Raw genomic sequence first — 22,433 nt, 5'->3', positions numbered from 1 at the left:
TTTAACTTTTACTTTCAGATGTTCCAATACCTGTCACCAGGCTGCTATGAAATGGAATACATGACACTACTTATTCCAAAAGAGAATAAAACCACATCAGTTCAATGGATAAGTATTCAGCGCGTTAAAGTCATAAAAACATTTTACATCTATTGTTTCCATTTTTTTATATTTTTCTTTTTGATTTTCCTTAAGTTGCAAATTATTGGAAAACATCCAAGGATTCCGAGAAGACCACGAGTATGTACTGAGCGTCTCCTATAATGTCAAGATGAACATAAATTTATCAGTCTTATTGAGAATTCAAAATCAACTATTCGCTTAACTAAAAGAAAAAAAAATCAACCGATCTTTATGAGTTCACAGCCAGCGTGAACTAAATAAAGAATCCATTACGTTATCATCATTCAATTCGTAAATATTATCAATTTCTGGACATATTATGCCAGTTCATAATCATAAGATATTCACGTTTTGCTCTGAGCACCAAAATAATACCTGGGTTGTCCTCACGTATCACCTATGATCTACTCCAGTGGTGCAATTTTCTTAAAGGGAACCCGATACAACATGTAGGTACAAGTATGAATGCTGTCTACAAATGGTAATAATAATTAAAATGTATATAAATTCTACATAAAGGGGAGCTGGCACGAATCAGGTTATATAGACCCTTCACCACTGGTCTACTGATATTTCTTTTTACCTCTACCACTAATCTATAACCAAGAAAGTGAGATACCCTACCAACAACGTTCAATTAGAGTGAAATGCAAAAAAACAATGGTGCAGCGGTTGAGAAACCGACAATCGTTCCATTGTCTCCGTGAGTTATGAGAACCGCGCACAATACTCTGAAAATTCATAACAAACTCCGCGTAGAAATGTCTGTTGTAAATGCAACTGACGAGTAGCGATAGTCCCTTTTGTAAGCTAACGAGACGAACGAGTCGCTTTCTGTCGGTGTCCATAAACAGTAACGATTACAAAGCACTGCATTCAACTTGTCACCTTCACATGAGATATAGGACTCTAAAGTCGATCGTCCACCCCCAACTAAACTTACTTCAGCTTGGCTCGCATAGTTAAGCTACTTTTTTTACATACGTGGCATAGTTTAAGGTAGACGCCTCATAATGCTAAATAATTTTGCTGACAGTGTTCTTCAATGGTACATATCGCTTGCACATTGCAAGTTACCGACATGTACAAAGCTGTTTTACCTAAGCTATCTCCCGCAAGAATAACCTGGTTACCTTTTAACATCTATGGTTTACTATCATAACTTCTGAATTTATCATTCCAATAATTTTAACTGTAATTGGCGTCTCAATGATGCAATCGCCATTAACTCGAGTGCAAGCGATTTGTTACTTTACCAGCAAGGTTAATGGTTAAATATTAACCGAACGTGTTTTTGTTGGCATTCTCTGAACAATTTACGAATATTTTGTATGTTCAATAATCACAACTTTTTTCATTAGGGGCACGCGATGATGAATTGATATTAATGCTACGATGTTAGTATGACAAAATGATGTATAGTGAAAGTTTTTGTGGGAGCCATGCTGTACTTTTTTTCCTTTTTGACTGCGCACCACTGAGTTACATAAAGCAACGTGAAGTGCCACCAGCTATTGCGTTTCATATTGCCAGTGAGAATCATGAGCACGTTCCCTATCGTCATCAACTGTTGGTAACTCATCCACAATTTCTCTGACCGCGTAGTTGGTTTTCGCCGGTGGTAATCTATGGTTAAGTAAGCCGACTGTTTTTGATATAAAAAACAGTATGCTTATCTGCCTTGGTACAGTTCGGTTCCACTGTAATACTGAGGTTTCAAATTCGACACCCAGGTCGGACAAAGTGATATTGAGTTTTTCTACTCAGTCAGCCCGTCATCCGCAATTTATACCCGATATAGCAATAGAGTCGCCCCCTATCACATCATGGGACGGAATACACTTGGCAGATAGTAGGAATAAAATGCGAGAGTGTGTGCACTCTATAGTTTAATGTATGTATGCATGTGTGTTTAAAATGAGTACAAGTTTATCCTTTCGATAAAAAAACGTCCATTAAACCGGCCAATGTAGTTCAAAGACCCTCTGTAGGTAAACAGGGTTGGACCTTGACATTATATTACGTCCATGACGAGTTTTAAACTGCATCGCGTGAGATTCCATCGACTATTTGTAAAACTAATGAGAATTCGATACGTTTCGAGAATAATGTGATTCTGATGTTGATTTTAGTGCCCGTTCGTTTTTTATTTCGACAGTGATTTAGATTTTATGTTTTATTAATTTTGTCTTATCATAGAAGATAATCCTTTGATTTTATTTATTATTGTAGTTGTGTTAGTACACAGGTCAGTAATCGAGTAAGTGATCACCTATTAAATCTTCCTATGGTCCATATGCCATAAGCAAATGTAGCATGCATATGATAAAATTATCCGAACGGGACTAAAGTGAGATTAGAAAATAGGAATAAGAATATGGTGTCTGCCGTCTGCCGATAACATTGTAACAGCGAGTTGACTCGTGGGTTTACTGTGGTATTTAATACCAATGGCGTTGATCGATACATGTAGAAACGTATTTACCCTTACAAATGTAGTATTTTCAATATTTTTAGGGTTACTATAGTAACTGTACCGCTCGGGAGGCATCGGGCAACTAAACGTAGCCGCTGAATCAACGAACGCACTGCGCATGTGCAACATCGAGATGAAAAGCAGTGTGGGACAAACAAGGTTTTTAAAATTTGGAGCATAACTATGGCTCCGTTTAACGTCCTAGAAAGTATTCAATTATTACCGAATTAATCTACACAACGAGGTCATTCGTCCAAAATAATAATACAAACCAGTAATATAATAATACAAAAGGCAGGTGGGTGGAACAAAGAGGCCGGCAGTGTGTCAAGGCGTCCGCCAGTAGGTCACACTTGCAACGGCCTCTAAGGATCCACTCGTAGCATTCCAGCTTTGAAATAGCTTACGTTCGTTCGATTGTTACCTTCGTTGGATAAATGGATTGTACATTTGATGCGGTGAAATAAGAGTGGTAGTCAGGCGATCGTTTTTTCAGTAGACTTTGTTTAGTATATTTTATGTCGTATAAGTTTTGTGAAGCTTTACTTCCAACCCATGGTATGACAGGTTTTGTGAAGTTGAATGTTGAAAGATGAACTAGCCATCCCTCTATAGTCTCCTTAATATACTTTTTAGCACGAATTGACTTATAGACAACGCTCAATTTAAACTGATGTCCCTAGAAACTTAGTTTTACACACGATTTTCTTACAGGATAGGTCTTATTCATAATTTTCTTTAGATTCGTACCTTCATACCTTCACAGATGTGAAAACACGCAATGAATGCGGCTGTCGATCAACTGTCAAGTTATACCAGGAATTTAGGAAAAAGGTGTCAGGAAGAGGCAGCAACTCACGTCAAAGCTCAACTCCAAGTATGAAGGTTGTATTTATCCTTCGAAAAGCGAAAGGACTTCCTAAGATTTATTTTACAAATTAAAGCGCAAGCTCCTGACCGGTTAACGATACAAATTTATAAAGTGTAACCAAATTATAGCTCGCAAGTCTCAACCTTTTACAATAAAACATATTGAAGATAATGTGGCACTTTAAAGTCGTTGATTTTTTGTTGCTTTACCCACTTCAGGACAAAGACCTCTATATATACTCTTATTTCCTATCAAACATCAGTATCAAGTATCAGGTAGTACAATGAAGGACAAAATGATGTTATTTAAATATCTATTGTTTCCAAAAACACTGACCGAATTTTGAGATTGTAATTTTTCCAATTGGTGGTAGATTTTGTGGTTGTACTTACGTTTCTACTTAACATCTCAGATAAAAAGCGTGAAATTATCTTATGTTAATCTAGCTAGGAAATCAGTTATGTCTAGCATAAACAGCATTCGCCACAATGCGTTCGGACCTAGCCTTTATCTAGATTATGATAGAAGTGAAAGTAACTCGTTGCGTAACTTGCATCTTGTGTATTGCATTTTCACTTTCTTCGCGCTTACAATATATTTAGATGAAATGATTCAGAATTTGAATAGGCCTTTATTGTAAAAAAGCAGGCTCCAATGGGTTGAGATATTGAAATGAAACTACGTGGAGGTATAATAGCCAATTTTGGATAAAAAAGAGAAGCTAGAATTGGGAAAGTTACGTAATACGCGCAACCGGCCCAGATATTAACAATATTAAAAAAATCTAAAGACTATCGGCTCATAAAATTGGAATAGATTATTTTGTGATAGATCTCTAAATCGTAATTTTGATGTGAAGTCCAAATACGTTATAGATTTCAGTAAAAAAATTGTAGTTTCAAATGTGTTGCATGTGAATGATAAAATTTATTCTAGTGTTGAATTTCGCTCGCTGAGGCTTTGAAATACAAATGTTCATTGTTAACATTGTTAATTAGTTAAAACAACTCATCCCAGCGCCTTGCAGTATCATTGCCGCCTTTATACAAAGTTTCTTGTTTAATAAGAGCTAAGGTTTAAACTCCTTCCTACTCAGACTGAAGATATCTGATTTGATTCCAGGGTAAGGCATTTTTCAAGTAACGTGCGAGTTAATAATTTACTTTAACGAAAAGGGAAATCGTCTAGAGGGAATTTAATATGAGAGTTCTCCTTAATAATTTAAAATGTATGTGACGGGCATTAAACCGCATTGAACTAGAATGGTGGACGAAATATATATAAAGCTGCACATAATGCATTTATTAAGAAGCGCGCCAGTACCGACTATGTAGCAGAATTTCGAATCTGCAAAAAAATCTATAAGTAGTCAGTAAATAGTCTAGCCACTTGGAAGGTTGGAAAGCCTCATCAAGAGCTCTTAGTTTACGCGTCAGCTCCTCGAAAAGATATAATATGCATGACCCTTAACCCCAGCTAAGCACTCTACCGCTTATGCCTAGCAAAGACACTTTAATACAGGGCTATTTACTTTCACAGCTCCAGTTTCCGTCTTTGAGCTGTGTTGCAACACCAGCCGTGCCCTTCCTGTTGCAAATAATTTCAACACGTAACCATGAGAAAAAAACAAAGATTGAACACCAACCGCACCGAGCGGCCAACGAGCCGTGTCAAAAATTAAAACCGCGGCGTAGGAAAGTGTGAAATGAACATTATTGTACGAAAAAATACGTTTCTAACTTATGAAATTGGTTATTTAATAAGTTGAACAGAATATTATGTGGTTCTATTCAGTTCTAGTACAAGAGAATATGGAGACCATCTTACAATCCAGAACGCTTTAGCATAACTGTGGTTTAACATTGGTTTTGTGTGTGACAGTAAAGACGCCTCAGTAGATCTTTATCGTCGCCACGTTCATGGTAAGTATACATATTATAAAAGTTAAAGCCAAGACTACAACGGATTTACAAGCTATTAGGACTTATATCCAAATTATACAATAATTGGCATGTTCATGTCTAAATTTGCATGGGTATGCTGGGGAGCAGAATTAACACTCAGCGTATAACTAACAAAAATCAATGTATTTAAGAGGAGTACGCTCTTTCTTCAATCTAGGAAATCGTAGCCGGTGTGTCATAATTAACCACCAACTCTACGCCATCTTATGGAATAAAGCCCTTAATTCCCGCGAGAAAAAACCAGGCTTGCTCGATGCAATATGCCTAATCACCTTAGACACGGTCCTGCAAATGACTAATCTTTGAAAATCGACTTAGAACCAAGAATACGACCCCTTATGTCTCCAATTTAATTATAATAAATACTAATGTCGAACTTTTTGGGTCGTTCCGCTCTACGGGGAAGTAAACTGTGTCTACTGCTTAATATTCGGCCTTTATTACCCATAACAAACAATTAAACACAAAATCGTCGTGGTTGGTGCGTCTGGTGGCATTCTTTTAAGTTTAATATTGGTAATGCTTTTCTACGCGATCTTCGTCTTAAACTTATCTTCTTGATAGAGTCAGAAATGGGTAGATCTATCTCCTTAAGGTAAGTAACTACAAATACTCACGCGCACTCCATAAGCTTTTTGAATGTCGAACTGAATGCCGAAAGGAGAAATGCGGTCGCTTTTTCTTTGCCTTTCTGATTAGTTAGCCAACCAACAATTTATTTTTAATAATATTATAATCAGTCGACGTGAAATTTAGATTATAAAATTTTCTGCAAATTTGTCGACTGGACAAATAAGCACTGGGAAGATGTTTTGGCAAACGTCACGACCGCCCTTAAAATTAGAGAAACGCCTTTCAGAACATCGAATTAAAATACTGCACTGGGCCGTGCAATCAAAAACCCACGCTTCATTGACAGTCAGTTTCGCTCCTACACTAGCAATAATAAAAATTTTAACGTAATTATATACCTATCAATATAGTTAATCATCATGTATATGTTATGTCAATGAACTTGTTAGAGTATGCGCACGCGTCACTGTTGACGTATTTATTGCGTTGGAGTTGAAATTATAGCAATTATCACCTTGTTGGTGCAGCGGCAGTCACAGAGGACTAGACAGGCACGAATCTTAAAAAAAAATTGACATACATACATAGATATGTGAAAGATGATGGATCTGAGATGGACATGAGTTGAGATTTGTTTTGAGTAATAACTCTCAAAGTGGAACCCACTATTATTTGTGTATATATTGAGCGTTATGAGATTTGACATATTTTTTCAGGATGACCATGCAATGAAACATGAATATTGTTATGAAATTTAATCTCGGTCTCTTGCTACTGCTTATACTATAAAGGCATCCGTGGCGCTCACCATGGAAAGTGATTTGCTCATTATTCTTATTATGGCATAAAAAATCATGACAGACGATTAATTACATTTTCCTCTTTTGCATACGATGACGCACTAGAGAAGAGGTCAAGCTAATTAGTTTAGAGATATTTTTACATAATTTGTGACTACTTCGTTTCTTCAATTTATAATGTTACTATACCAAATGTGGTAGCTTCGGGGGCGTAGTTGGACTGCGTGTGGGGGAGGAATACTGCGCTTAGGTCTCCGGTTGGAATCCCGGTACCGGCAGTCATATTGGTTTTTTCTATTCAGTATCAATCTAATGCAGAGGTTCCCAATTATTTTTTCTCATATACCACTTTCGCGATTTTGCTGGTTCCGGTGGACTTTTTTTTATCTTTAACGGGGAATGTGCAGCCATCACGGGGCGTTATGTTGGGTCACCGTGCCTCTTACGACCCCTATCAATATTATCTGCCTACATTGATAGGTGAAGTCAAGCCTTTTTTTTTAGTTCTTTACTATCAAACCAGATAAACGTTCGTGGTGTCGCTTACGAATTGTGGACCCCCGGAGGTCTAGTGTCCGATTTTGTGTTTGATACGGAGATAGTCTCGCCCCCTATTACGCCATGGGACGGAGTAAACAGACAAAAAGTGGGTGTACTAGTAGCGTCTTAAAAACGCGTGAGTGTATTTAACATGTAAATAACATTACATTTATTTTGCTTATTTCATTGTTTTTCGTGAATTTTTATTTCAAAGACTTGATAAATATTAACCTCACAGCTGGTCAGTAACCTGTACCCATTACATGTTCGAAAAAACTCATTATACTGAATAATTATAATTAGGTAGTTGAAGTATTATACATGAAACCAGCCCATAATTAAGCTAAATCACTGAATGTCGAACAGCTATTGCACAAATCTAGACTTTCTAAAACCATGGGATATTGAACCTATTTTAGTGCATAAGCATTGATCTAGATTTCGGATCGATAAAATAATTCGAATTAAACTTAAGACAATGTCGAAGTTTATATGTTTCTACAAATGTTTTATTCCTGTTAATAAGCAAATTAAAGGTAAGGAGATATAATTAACTTTGTAAATGAAAATAGGTATGAAGTCGATATGAATGAGATATTTTAGGTGTTGGCAGTTGCCAGCATTTCTTGCATTTGTTGCTACATAAGTCTATTTTTAGTTTTGGTTGATGAATGTATAGCAATAATTATGTTTTTATTTTTTTGGACCTAATTCATTAGACTTTTTTCTGTTATAATATTATCAACACATACAAAAACAAAATATCTTTGGAAATGCGCAAGTGTGAGATTTGTATTTGTCATATTTTAAGGAGTGGAATACTAAATGCATTCCTATTGTTATAAATATTTTTTTTATGCTTTCATGTTTCTATTTTGTTGCCACACAGTGCAAAATATATACAGTTATATAATACACATAATGAAAATTGTTTACTCAAAATGTCAATTTAAGAACATTTTTGAGTAAATAAGAGAGGTTGTCTTAAAGACATCATTGAGAAAAGTCAAATGTTTCCTACATGCTAACATTATGTATTCTTGCATACATAACACATTGAATTGTTAGTTGTAACACATTGAGATATTTACATTTAGTAAAAAAATTAAACATATGTAAATAATGGCAGTTCAGTGTGACCTTTTCCATATTAGGTAGTTATTACTGTTATTTAATCCATAATTTACAGCACACATAACATCACAATATCATCTTTATTCATATCATAGGATGTTTATTTATTTATAAGACATGTCAACAATATAAACACTTATATTGAAATTAGAAATAATTGTATACCCTTATTAGCTAGCATTTATATTTCTAACAGAGATGCACAACATTCATATGAGTCTATTAACATCTAATATCAAATTAAGTTTATTAAGTATAAAATATTATAAATAATCTGAAGTACCAAATCCGAATGGTAAAATGGAATAATGACAATAGTGACCCAATAAAGAAATTGCACAGAAATAATAAATACAATAACAATCATAAATTATAATTACAATTATGTCTACAATTAAAATTATTATAATCAGAATTATAGTAAACAATAAAAATAAAATTAGCAGTAATATTAAGGTCAAAATTAGAATTACAATAAAAGTTACCATTAAGGTTAAATTTTTAAATTATGAATCCGAAAAAAAAAATAGAAAAAGAAGTTTGTTCTTGATTGACAATGAGCTATTGTGAAATATTATGTCTAAATCGACGATTTTATGCCAAGTATTGTAGGTGGAAATGAATCTTGCAAATGGCGAGATTCTCCCTTAGTTTTGTATTGCCGTAGTTTGAATATATTGTTATGTTTAATACGGGCGTTGCGTCTAGGAATATTGAACTAAATGCATTCCAGGAGATTGAACATGATTAACTGTTTAGGACATTTCTAAGGAAGAGAATATCTATCACCCGTCTTTGCTGGGAAAGGGAATTCATTTTGAGAATTCCTGGTAGGAACATCTATTGTTGAGCTCAGGGATGTTGTATGTTAGGTGTCTTGTGAAATGTTGCTGAAGAGATTCAATATGTTGGGAATGAGTTTAAACAATTAGTAACGCTACCAAATTCTAGTACACTACATACTAATGCATTATATAACAGTATTTTGGACTGATTGAGCCTGAAGTCTATTTACTCATACTTATTTCCAGTGCATCTTTATATTGTTTATTTGAAAATATATTAATGTAATTACTAATTTATAAACTTTTATAGACAAAACCGTTGCTACAACATGTTAAAACAACAATATGTTATCACATATGAAACTTGGATTGAAATAAATCAAATTAACTGTAATTTAAAACATGATATTTTATTGCCATATTAATCTAAACAATTATATTTATTGTATGGACCTTAGGATTTCTTTCAGGAAAGGGTTTGCAGTATGCTTGTTTTCCACAACTTTGGCTAGTATCATTTGAAATTCTTACAGAGTGTTAATTTATACAAATACCACAATGTTTTCAACATCATTATCATGACTGACATTTTTATTCAATGCGAAATATTTGTAAAAGTAAAGAATACGCTAAATAAATTTAGATTAATTTTAACTTGTTTCCATGCTAAATTTATGATATGTTTAGTTACAAATAAATCGACGGCTGCAATTAACACTATACTTACTTGAAAATGTCAAATTTACAGGAGAGATGTTTAAAGTCAAAAATAAGATAAATTTTATAATACTAGGGTTTTCTTAATGAGGGTTTTATGTAATTTAAGAATTCTTCATTTTATAGCAAAAAAAAGAGATTTTGTAAGCTTATACAAGATAGCGAAATAATAATTTTGCTTTTTTACCGAAATTTGCCAAAAATTGACTTAGCATAGTGTATAGCTACATCTTAAAAAGAGAGATGTTTGGTCTAGTATTGAAATGGAATAAACAATATAATTGTTTGTAGAATAAGCAGTAAACATTAAATCATACTATAACTTTAGGCAGCAACAGCAGATTGTGAAAGCAATTATTTCTAAACAGATGAAAGTAACAGTTAACAACTGATTTACTGTGCCAGCCAATAAAAAGATATTTAACTGCATGAAAACAGCTCTTAAGATATAAAATGACAAATGTACCCTATATTTTGTTCATGAATATTATAAGCAATGAAAAATTTATGATTATTAGTTTAGCGGTGTATTACTCAGTGGGATAGACTTATTGTCTCTGCACAGTACAATACCACTCTAAGAACTGTGGTTTGAATCTTCTTGGCAAACATTAGCCTGAATTCCAGCATTTTTGACAGATATGGCAATAAAGGAAGCAATAGCCTAATTATCGCTTGCGTTAACAATGAAGAAAAATATAGTAAGGGAACTTGCATACCTGAGAAATTTTCATCAGAATTTTGAGGGTATGTGAAGTCTACTAATCCATACTTGGCCAGAGTGGTGAACTAAGGCCTAATCCATTTAAGTAGTAGAGGACATGCATGCCCAGCAGTGGGACAAAGTATAATACAGGGATGGTTTTATTATATTATATTATTGATATGGTGTTAATCGCACCTCTATCACGTTATGGAACAGAACATTCATGTTTATAAGTGGTTGAACTGGTTTATCATGCTCAAAATTAAGTATTTGAAAACTTAAGGAACATTTTTTTTTTTCATATACTTCCAAAGGTCATTTCGACCTAGGCCATTAATAGCTTCTTATAAGGAGATCAAGAAAGGCTAAATTTAAATAGAATATTAATTCATGTTACATAATTATTGAATATTTGATGTTTGTCAAGAACCTGCATAGAATCTACATACATATAGTATCATAAATTCTTATTGGATTAGAGACAAAAGATTTTCATTTCATCACACAATGCCCAGTAGATATTAAAATCACGTATGCTGATAATTTCTTTGTATGTATGATGTGCCGTGAATGGTAATAATAAACAATATTATCATATCTTCAACAACATCTTTGGTGATAACATCTTCATTGTTTACTAAATTATTACAAAAAAAAACTTGAATACTCATCAATTTTAATGTTAAAATCACAGCTAAGGCGCCCGTGACCTTGCCGGGGCGCTCACCTTGAGTCCATCAGCTTAGATTAGTAAGGAAAACCGCGCAACAATGTTACTAACACGCGCCGTAACTTGCGCCATAGGCTAATACAATAAAACGTTTAATGTACATTGTTATCAAACATCTTAATACGCACTACGTGAATCGTATGACGCGGCGATATAACTCTGGATTGTCGCCAATAGAAAAAAAAACAACATAACACAGACCAGCACTTACCTGATGTCAACTGAGGATTTCTTCTAACAGCTAGCCTGCCCACGGACACGAAACTCAACCTGACACTACTCATTATAAACCGATCGAATTTTCTTCAAATATAACATGGGCCACCGACCGAACGACTGAAACGGCACACGAGCTAAAGAAATTACAAAGTTGCTTCAATAAAGCGAGTCGCAATTTTTATTGTATTTGTTTGTCAGTGAGAGGTCTCTGTCATGACGCAACACTTTTAGTCAACATCAACACTGTTCGCAAATATACAAATATACGGTGTAAGTACGAAAACTGCACTTTACTATTTTTTTATATTGGATGATATTACAAAAACAATTTTATTTAATAGTTAATGGAGCGGCCATACTGATGTTCACAGCTGATTTTGATGTGAAAGAAAATGAAATTATTGTACCACGTTGTTTCGAGACTACCGCTCTCTACAGGTTATTTTGGTAAACTTTGGTACTGTTTTAACGATAAAACGGAAAGTTAATAGGCAATTGATACTAGATGTCACTAGTTTTATTCATGAAATAACACAACAATTAATATAGCTTCTATATTTTCTAAAGAAAGTAATAGAATAAATACCTAGTAAAAGGTATTTATATTTTACGATATTATCAATAACGAAAAGTAGTTAAAAAGAGGTTCAAAATCTTACATAGAACAATGCACTATTCCTGATCCAAATAATGGTAACCCAGGAAGTGAACGTCAAACAAAACAAAAATATTTTGTCTTGTCTGTGGTGAAAAATGAAAATTGTTCAAAATGGCCGAGACAGAATCGGATAATAACAGTATTATCAGAACGGAGAAAACCAATAAAGATGCAGTGGCTAGTAATGGGCCGCGTCGCGTTACCATCTACAAAACTGAGACCGGGTTCGGTTTCAACGTGCGTGGACAAGTGTCTGAGGGTGGGCAGTTGAGATCGATCAACGGCGAGCTTTATGCTCCTCTTCAGCACGTCAGCGCGGTGTTGGAGAATGGCGCGGCGGAACAAGCCGGCATCAGGAAAGGGGACCGGATACTTGAAGTGTAAGTAAATAGCTACATAATCTCTTACAACTTTACTCAAATTAGTTTCTTATTGGTTCCTAGGAAGTACTGCACTTAGCAACGCATTTCCCACGAAGACATATGTTTTCCGTGTTGCAACGGCTAATGCAACTTCTAGAAGTGACGACGTGCTTCACCTACTAACTGTCACATTTACATAATATCTGATGATTCATTCAAAACTTGTTTCTTTTGCAAATCGAGTGGTAAATTTTATTATTCCGACACTCAGGTAGAAAGAAGTTCAAGAATTCATTCTTATTTTATTAGTATATATGTCATTGTGGAAATCTTATGCAGTAAATGCAATAAATTGGAGTGTTACAACTTCTTGAAAAGTTCTTGGTATAAAAATAATACCTGTTATACAACAATACAAAGCAACTGGTTTGCTATTCACAATAATAAATTTGTTGCTTCAATTGTGATTGTTTCCAGTCACTACATTATAAATAGCATAGTATAATGTATAATTAATTTACATAATTGTTTCTTTACCTGCTGAGTACAATTGTTGCCAGCAAAAACAACAATTACTAAATAAAAAATTGTTTTCTGCAACTATTAAAATATGTTTTAATATTTCTTAAAATTGGGTCCTTATTCAAACATGGTAGCCATATGATAGCTTTATGTTTAAATGCCATTTGTATAAAATATACTATAAACCATATCATATTTTTAAGAGAGTAATATTATTCAACACAACTTTCCATTGTATGAAGCAATAAAGTTTTGTTTAACAAGACAATAGTTATTATGATTACTTAACACAATATCAGCCAGTGAACAAGGAACTTTTTGTTTGTTATGTATTACACAATAAGTTATTAAGGTTCAAGAGTTATTTCAATGTAAGTAGATATTATTTGATGTTTAAGGATTTGCTACCAAGACATTTACTGTTCTGTTTTGCTGACTTAAAGAAAATCTATATATATATATAAAAGAAAGTGGTGTTAGTTACACTATTTATAACTCAAGAATGGATGAACCAATTTGGTTGAAAATTGGTGGAGAGTAGCTTAGAACCAGGAGATGGACATAGGATACTTTTTATCCCATTCCCACGGGAACGCGACATAAGACATGGTATAAGAAAGCAAAATTTGGTATGGAGATAGTATAAGACCCTGGGAAGGTTATAGGCTACTATCCCAGGAAAATATATGGTGGGACTTTTATCCCAGGGAACTCCTTCATGCGGGAGAAACCGCGAGCAAAAGCTAGTAATAAATAAAATGTTTATTGTAACACTTCCAAAATTTACCAGTACTGGTAAAAAAATATCTCATGGTATCCATTAGTATTCTTCTTATAATAAATGGAGTAGTTTGTGAAGATTGTATTTTTATTGGAAGTCTCAATTTCAGTATTTGGATTTGTTCGAAATTTTACACCCAAGTTAAATCACAAAATAATATATTGCTGATCAGGGATGTTATGGAGCTCCGTAACCGTAACCGAAACTATCGGATATCCGAAATAAAAATATATCCGTAACCGTAACCGTATCCGTTATAAAAGTTTCGGATAAGTTACGGATAATATGTTCCGACAGGTTTTTGTTTCACCGCTGACGTGCTACGTGAATTTTGTATAGTTTGTTTGTTATTTTTAATCATAACATAACCTCATTCATATATAGTATTTTTTTATTTAGTAAAGTGAAGGAAGTTTTGTGATACGTACTAAATTCATTTATAAGGACAATATGCGTCCAAAGTATGTTTTTTTTTTTTTTTTGTTCAAGTGAAAGGTAATTTTGCAAAATATAAACAGTGTGATAAAAACTTTTCACGGAGAGGAGGTGGCACTACTTCATTAAAACACAGAGGTTTTCCTAACACCCATGTCCCCCAATTAGTTCATCGATAATTAAGAATCGACGATGACGACGAACGATAGTTAGTATTCGTCGCCCTACTGTATTACATAATATTTTTTTTTTATTTATTTTACTTTTATCTAATATCCGTAACCGAAACTATCCGAAACTACCGGATAATCCGAAATAATTACATATCCGTAACCGTATCCGAAACCGATATAATTTTATTCCTATATCCATATCCGAAATTTCATATCCATAACATCCCTGTTGCTGATAGTAGTATATCTGTTATATCTGTCCAGATAGCAACCACAATACCCAGGGTGTTAAATCACGCCATAGTCCGCGCCCGCGTAAGTGTGTCGCATTCCATGATCAGTCTGTGTATATTCCGCTCCAACAGGGCGGCATAATTATGTCAACTGCTGAGGGGTAATCATGTTTCTTTAGTCCAAATTCTATTGGACCTTACTCCACTTGCCATCAGGTGCAGTAGGGTCACTTTGCTGTGCTTGTATAAAAAAATCTGATTACTATTAGAGTCCTAGAAAATACATGGCAGGATTTCAATTCCTAATAAAATCCTGTGAAAATTCATGTTGATCTATTTTCCCACTAAAATGTAAAATTACAAACTGACAAACACACTTTCCTGTTTATGACAAAAATATTAAAAAAATAAGAACTTAGAACTACTACACCAATTCTATATAACTTGTTTCAAAATTCCTAATATTATGTTATTATATATAATCTTATTTACATCAACTTGTCCATACACCTTGTAACAAAGAAGCACTTGTAGGTCTTCAGCATGGAAACCTCAGGCTTGATTTACAATACTAACATACATTTTAAAAGAATCCATTCAGTTTTAGTGTCAAGGTCACAATACCACCAAGTTAATAATGCATCTAATAAACCTGAATTGGTGGACAATTTATGGTTGCCCAATAAATAATTCAATCAAAAAAAAAATCTACTCCATTATAGCAATTGTAACGCCATTCCTTTGGTTGCGTCAATGTTTTATCACCTACATTGCAACAAGGAAATGCTTGATATATTTTCCATGCTCTTCACCATAACAAACTCATTTTCGCCTTTACAGGCAAGGAACAGCCGTAATTAAAGTGCTCGAATCTCGTCTACCATGTAATCATTCACCCTATTTAATCCCCCTCCCTCCCTGTCCCCCCTAGACGTGATTGATGTGTCTCTCCTGCCATATTTAACCCATACTATATGAATCAAAAGCATGTTTTGTCAAATCGAAAAGGTCACGTAAATTGTTGCCGGACCTAGGCATCGAAGCAAAAACTGCAGCTGACGCCACCACCAAATGACACCGAATTTAGAGGCTCCCACGTGCCCTCTGTTTCCGTCCTAGAAAAGACGATAAGGGAAGTCACAGGGTCTAGTTAGAACATACGTCAGCTATTGCCAACAAACATACAGTTAGTACGATAACAGAGACAATTTTTTTTCGCAAGAGCCCAAATAGCTAAGGCACTGCCAGCAGACCACCGAAGTGGGATGAACAGGCTAGATTAAAAAGCAATTATTATGTTAACAATACGTATACCATATGTCACATCACTACACATTGTTATCGTCGTATAAATAAACATCCAGACATGATATGCACGGAAACATATGTTATTGTCGTCTACAATGATATAGCAGTAGACTTTTGCCTTTTAGGTTTCAAACTGCTGAATAATTGTGATAAATGGATAGGTACTGGTGGTAGATCTCTCATATGTGAGAGTCCTCCTGGGTAGGTACCACCGCTATGTCTATTTCTGCTGCCAAGCAGCAGGGTGTAGTCACTGTTGTTGTCCGGTTTGAAGGACATTGGAGCCAGGGTAACTGCTGGACATATAAGACTTAACATTTCATATCTCAGGATGACGAGCGCAGTGGAATGTCAAACAATACTTTGTAATTCAAGGTGTTGGATGATGTGTGTACTGTTTATGGTCGGTTGTATCGCTTACCATCAGGCGAAAGGTAAACTCTTCTCATCGTTCAAAGCAATAAACAAAAATAATAAAGAAAAAAGTTAGTTCTAGTTGAAAATACTTTAGATTTCGCACACAGCTTTGTTATTTCTGTTATCCAACATTATGCACTATACCCTCACAAAAAGAGTTAGGCAAACAAGATACTTACCGTTTGATATCTACCTATTACTAGAATTGCCTTGTTATATTTATCTAGCTTTTGTTGATAGCAACGCCCACGTCGATATCCGTCAGTGGAATAAAAAGCAGCACTCATTGATAGCATTGATAAAGTAATTTCCGACTAGTGAAAGAACTTTTTGACTAGTAGTTTCAGAAATGAGCGCCTTAAATTATTTTTGTTTTGGTAAGTTTTTCATTGGGCCAAAATCCACCAATTTAAAGTTGTTTTTGTATGAGTATGACTTGGCAACGGCTTGATTGGCTTGACTGATTTCTTTTAGATCGTGTTCCTAATCAGGACAGTAACACACACAGACACAATAATTTTGAAAAATAAACGGGTAAAGATGGTAGTAGATGACATTTTTGCATGGAAATATTTTTTCGTACACACTAATTTCAGATATCACCTAATCGATTTCAATAAAAGTGATTATGTAAGTTCATTCACTTCCAACTTGAATCATAGAATAATTTAGCAACCGATAGGTGATTGACGAAATCTAAAACATGATAGTGTAACATAAAATGCTGCCTGTGACAGGACATATTCTGCCGGGCCCATTAGTGTAATATTTTTGTATATGAAGTGTCCGCGTCCCCAAGTGAAGGGTTAGCAGCAAAACCAGCCAAGAGTTGTTAGCGAGACCACTAGTGCACAAACTAGCCGCGCAGTGCTATGCACTAGAAACTGCATGTTTGCAAATCTTACAAATAACTTTGTCTTGCGATATCTGTTCTGGTTTACTCGCAATAGAGTTTGGACACAGAGGAATCAGCATGCGTATATATCTACGCTGGCATAATTGTGTCTGACAAGGGATTATCGTCTGTTGTTAAATGATACTACATCTCTATCATTTATTATCAGGTGTAGAGGAGTGACGTTGTAGTGTCTATGAAAATAAAATCTCCGTATTCTAATTTTAAAGTTTAAAGCGATCAGATTTTTTCGGTTGACTGCAATTGTTTTAATTTTCGTCCCTAGTATTGCCGCAAATTACGTACGACCGACATTCTATAACAGACTACACGCAAACGTGGATAGGAAGTATATTGTCAACCTTTAATGCAAGCGAACGTCAGCTTCCTTGTGTTCAAAAACCGCCACTCGACCGGATCTGCCGCTAAGCACAAAGCAACAAACCCTTACAAGCCCACATAAGCCAAACGCCTTATCCACACGTTTAAACTGTTAATGGTTTCTTGAGGCTCGACGAACGTGTGATTCCAACATTAAAATCAAATGAGTTATCGCAAATTTTTCATGTTAAAATCATAGCAAAGACGCCATTTATTATCAAAATAATGATGTGATAATCGAAATAAATCGATAGCAATTGTAACAAAAGTGAGTAGACGCTTGACACATGTTATGTCACCAATGAATACAAATGATTTGCAATTTAAATATGTGACTGATATAAGTTCGTCGCATACCGTTAGAGAGTTTTGTTGCACGAAAAACCTGAAAAATTGTATGTAAACAGGCTAATTTAACATCTTTGTGTATGGAAAAAAGAAAGAGTTTCACAAATATTAATTGTTCTGTTTAAAAACCCATTAATTTTGCGTTTTTACATCCAAGATCGTGAAAAAAATGTTTTGAAGCGATGTCGTCATTGTATATTTTAATATTTGTAAATTGTTAAGTGTTGACTGAGTAATCATTTCGCGAACCCGTAATATCTTACGTTGGTTTACGTTAACGTAAACGTTTTACGTAGGTTTATGTTTACATATTACTATTATGTATATTTCGTATAATAAACCAATTTGAGCATATTACCGCGTCGTGGGGGATTTATTTGTACCTCAATGTGGGTAATTTGTTTGCCCGTTGTCAACGCAATATGGTTTGAGTTTGACCGTAGGTAATGCGTGTTGAAGTAAGCTTGATTAGCTTACCTCGGCTCGTATAGCTGAGAACGTTACAAAAGTATGAACAAATTTAGCTAGAATCTGGCCTTTTTTTGTCACTTCTTTTTTGGGGGCAGGCTAATTCTTGAAAGTGTAAGTCCATAATTTTCTGTACCCCTTCCTTTCCTGTACTTATTAATGGCATTTTTTCGATATTTTCGAAATTTCCTATGGGGACACTGTGCTCCCGCGTGCCCCCAGAAGAAAAGCCCTGGATGGAACTAATCTAAAGTCACCTAGCGATCTGCAACGCGCATAGAACTGGGCCCTTATTCTGTATGATAGTGTAAACGCGTAACGCGGCCATGTCATGTTATCTTCGAGAAATGTGCGTGGCATGGTATTCTGTAAGCCAAATTTCTATAGTCCTAAACATGATGCGTTGTGGTCCGTGCTTGTTACGCATTGTTAAAATAACGTGCGGGATAGAGAATAAGGCCCCTGCATCTTTGGACACTGCGGGGTATAAGACTACTAACTATTCGTAGAGGGACAGCTAGCAAAAAACTAGTGCCAAATAAATAGTGGATTTAGCCCCAGTTTCTTTCAGACACAAGATGTAGGTCACCCAAGCCAGGTCCAATTATAAAGTCACAGCCCAGCGCTCGTTTCGCGTCAAGCGTTCTATTGAAAGCTCGCCGCTCGTCATTCGCGCACCACTTGAGCGATTTAGCGCGTCAAGTGGTTACTTGCATCAGGAATAAATTAATGGGTCCAAGATGCGGGTAAATGTATGTATCGTTGAACCATGTTAATGTTGGAAATTTTATATGCGACTTGGAAAAAAATATATAATTTTTGCGACGTTATATTTAGGTCACATTTTATACTATTTTGAAAACTAAAATAATTTGGGCCACGTGAAAGGATAATGCGTAATTTCCTGGCCAAAAGAAACTGACGTTTATACACCACTGTCTTTATAATACCCAATTACGTGTTCACTTGTGTCAAACAATTTTGAGTAATCGGATTTGGTATAACATCTTTTCTTTCTACTTCATCAGTCCTATTATTCTGAAAATATTATTTTACCAAGCCCCTGAGATAATGTTATTCAACATGTCCCAGAATAACTATCAACTATAAAATGGTAGTCAAATGAGTACCAACTCTCTCTCGAGCTTTAGTTTACCAAGAACACTTGCAAGAGTTGACTTCCGTAAGCGATGTTTACCTTGTAAATAATCATGACGAACAGATGCTAGTCTAAGGGTCTGTTTCACAAGTTCAAGTAAGTTAAATAGACAGTTTTCGTATTAAACAGCTAATGTACATAGTATTCATTATATTACCATTTATTTGGGAGCATAGATTAGAGTGACTTTTGTATTTGGACCAAATACAAAATATAATGGAGCTACTCGTCACACTAGTGACGACGAGTAGCTTCCTCAGAAATTGTGATATAGGCCCTTAACGTAGCTTTGCGTTAACTGCTAATATAGTTTACTTTTCACATTGAAACAGCCCTAATTCTAAACGTCTGGGATATTTTCACGAATCTCGCACGGTAGCGAGAGCTAATTGGTCCATTAATTTCTTCCAATGAGTCGTAAATATCAGGTCGTGATTTCTTACTCGGCTCAAAGAATGCTGTTTTAAATTAGAAGTGAATTTACCTTATGGACATTGTAATTATTATTCCTTAGTCCTTGGTCTAATAACGAGCAATGAACAGATATTGTGAAATGAATTTTGCCCTGCTATGGTTTTGTCTGCACCAACACAGATTGATTGGTATAAATGTATTCCGTAGTCCGGCTTTACATAAAATGTATAAAGTGTAAAAAATATAGTGGATTTGACGCGCATGACGGACAAAACTCTACGTAGAATTTTCTATTATACTTGGTATTTGATCAAACCTCAGATGCTCTCGTAAATATTTTTATCAATGAATCAAAATAAATTTTTGTTTTGCGTAAATAACCCGTTTACTTCTGGACTTATTTGTTGACTAAACGCTGGTTTATAAGAGTCTATAAAACAACGCTTAGACTAGAAATTTGTAACTAATGCCCTTGCTGATTCGAACCCACGCGACCTCGCCCAGCGTAGTCATTGAGCAACCATCGTGTTTAAGATCGCTTGGACCCCTATTCATGAGCGAGGCATAAGACGTGGGCGCACTGAATAAGGAAACTAGATTTCACTAAATCTTTGGGTTCTAAATAAATAATAATTTTAAAAAGTTGTATAATTGTAAAATGTAGGTAGATATTGTAACTTTGACTTGTGACTGTAACAGGCGGATGAACAACACCTCAGTCCCCCCCGTGAACATGAAGGCTGCAAAGTCTTCGAAACGTCGGGAGAAAAATAAAAAAATAAAATACAAAAAACCGCGATAGAATCCGGAAAATTTGTTTAATTTCAATGTTCTAAATAAACCATTACGTCCTCAGCAGTAGATTGTGGGGCGAATAAGGGGAAACTCTTTCAATAATGCCCGTTATATCACAGGGGAATTTATATAGGGGTTCAAATAAAATAAACAATAAAACTTAAATCGTTCTTTTTTCATACGGGTGCACCAAAGATACCCCACTCCATCTGATGATAAGCGAATTGCGGTCCAGATGGAATGTAGACTGACGAGAAATGTTTACCACGTACTAGTCGACACATTTATGCCGGCCTGTTTGAACCGGGTATACACAGAGCCATCCCGGAACGCAACACAATAAGGCCATTATAGCGATTAACAGCTTGTGTACGGTGCTGTCCAAGCGGACAAATATATCCTACCACCAGTAAAATACTCAAGATCGAATTCAGAACCTCACAGTCGCCATTACACTGCAAACTGACTTACATAAATTCTGTCACATATCTATAATTTACATCCATTATCTTTCACTTTTAAAACATTGGTACATATCTCCGTATAAGGACTGATCCAGTTTCGAACATATCTTTGTGTTTATCACAAAACTTGCACTTTCACTATATTTAATTGCTTAAACGTGTTTGTAAATTCACTTAATTTGCGTCTCAATATTGTGTTATCACATTTCTATAATTGTGATAATATTTTGTTATTGTAGAAGTCACTTTTGATCACGGTTTTGCCCGTGCTGATTCTCGAGATGAAGATTGGGTTTTTATTTTTAAATTTTAAAAAATGTCCAGTTGTTTAACTTTAAAGATAACTACAGACAATCCAACGGTCAGTAAATATGTCTGTCAGTTTTGATAACGTGCGAATAATCATTTGAGTTGAGGAAAAAACAATATCTAGATAGTATATACATATCATATACATAGTACATACAGACACGATGTGACATATATGCATTTGAATTGTACGCAAGGATTGCTTACTTATTTATATAGAGGAAAATGAGCGTGTTATTGAATTAAATTAATAATATTTATTTATACATATATACAGAGTCTGTTTATTTATGCATCGCTAAAAACGGCTGAACTGATAATGCAAGATCTAGTATTATGTTCACAGAAACGCCGGCACAGCTAATTGAAACGAAATGAAATTATTTTTCGGATAATAAAGTTCTTTTTTATATTATGATTATTCTCGACGTTTCAAAGACTGCAGCCGTCATGGTCACAGAGCGGACTGAGCTGTTGATCATCCGAAAAGTCACTCACAATATCTACCTACATTTTACAATTGTACAATTTAAAACAATAGTTTAATTTCGATGTCTAACATTCGCATAAACATAAGAAATCATTAAGCGATTTAAATATTCAAGAAATATTAAAAAAAAAAAAAAAAATAAAAATCCACGCACACAAAGTGGCACAGGTGACAATGAAACAG

General features: G+C 34.9%; 2 protein-coding genes across 7 annotated transcripts in view; one reads left to right on the top strand and one right to left on the bottom strand.

Annotated features, from left to right (window-relative positions):
* LOC115446341 (ATP-dependent Clp protease ATP-binding subunit clpX-like, mitochondrial) overlaps positions 1-12,077 on the bottom strand; it is a 48,213-nt gene extending 36,136 nt beyond the window's left edge. For all 5 annotated transcript variants that reach the window (XR_005111996.1, XM_037436481.1, XM_037436480.1 and 2 more), the window contains exon 1: positions 11,631-12,077. Coding sequence is in view for 4 of the 5 variants with exons in the window: in XM_037436481.1 (XP_037292378.1) it covers positions 11,631-11,703 (73 nt within the window). In the remaining variant the exon portion in view is untranslated. The remainder of the gene's footprint in view (positions 1-11,630) is intronic.
* Positions 12,078-12,341: 264 nt separating this feature from the next.
* LOC115446338 (sorting nexin-27) overlaps positions 12,342-22,433 on the top strand; it is a 31,738-nt gene continuing 21,646 nt past the window's right edge. Inside the window, exon 1 of one of the 2 annotated variants that reach the window (XM_037436482.1) lies at positions 12,342-12,676. In XM_037436482.1, coding sequence (XP_037292379.1) covers positions 12,408-12,676 — 269 coding nt within the window. In that variant the 5' untranslated portion in view covers positions 12,342-12,407. The remainder of the gene's footprint in view (positions 12,677-22,433) is intronic. The other variant, XM_037436483.1, reaches the window with a different exon arrangement.

Source organism: Manduca sexta, chromosome 8, assembly GCF_014839805.1.
Source record: "Manduca sexta isolate Smith_Timp_Sample1 chromosome 8, JHU_Msex_v1.0, whole genome shotgun sequence".
NCBI classification, from domain to species: domain Eukaryota; kingdom Metazoa; phylum Arthropoda; class Insecta; order Lepidoptera; family Sphingidae; genus Manduca; species Manduca sexta.
This window is presented reverse-complemented; position numbering and strand designations above follow the sequence as displayed.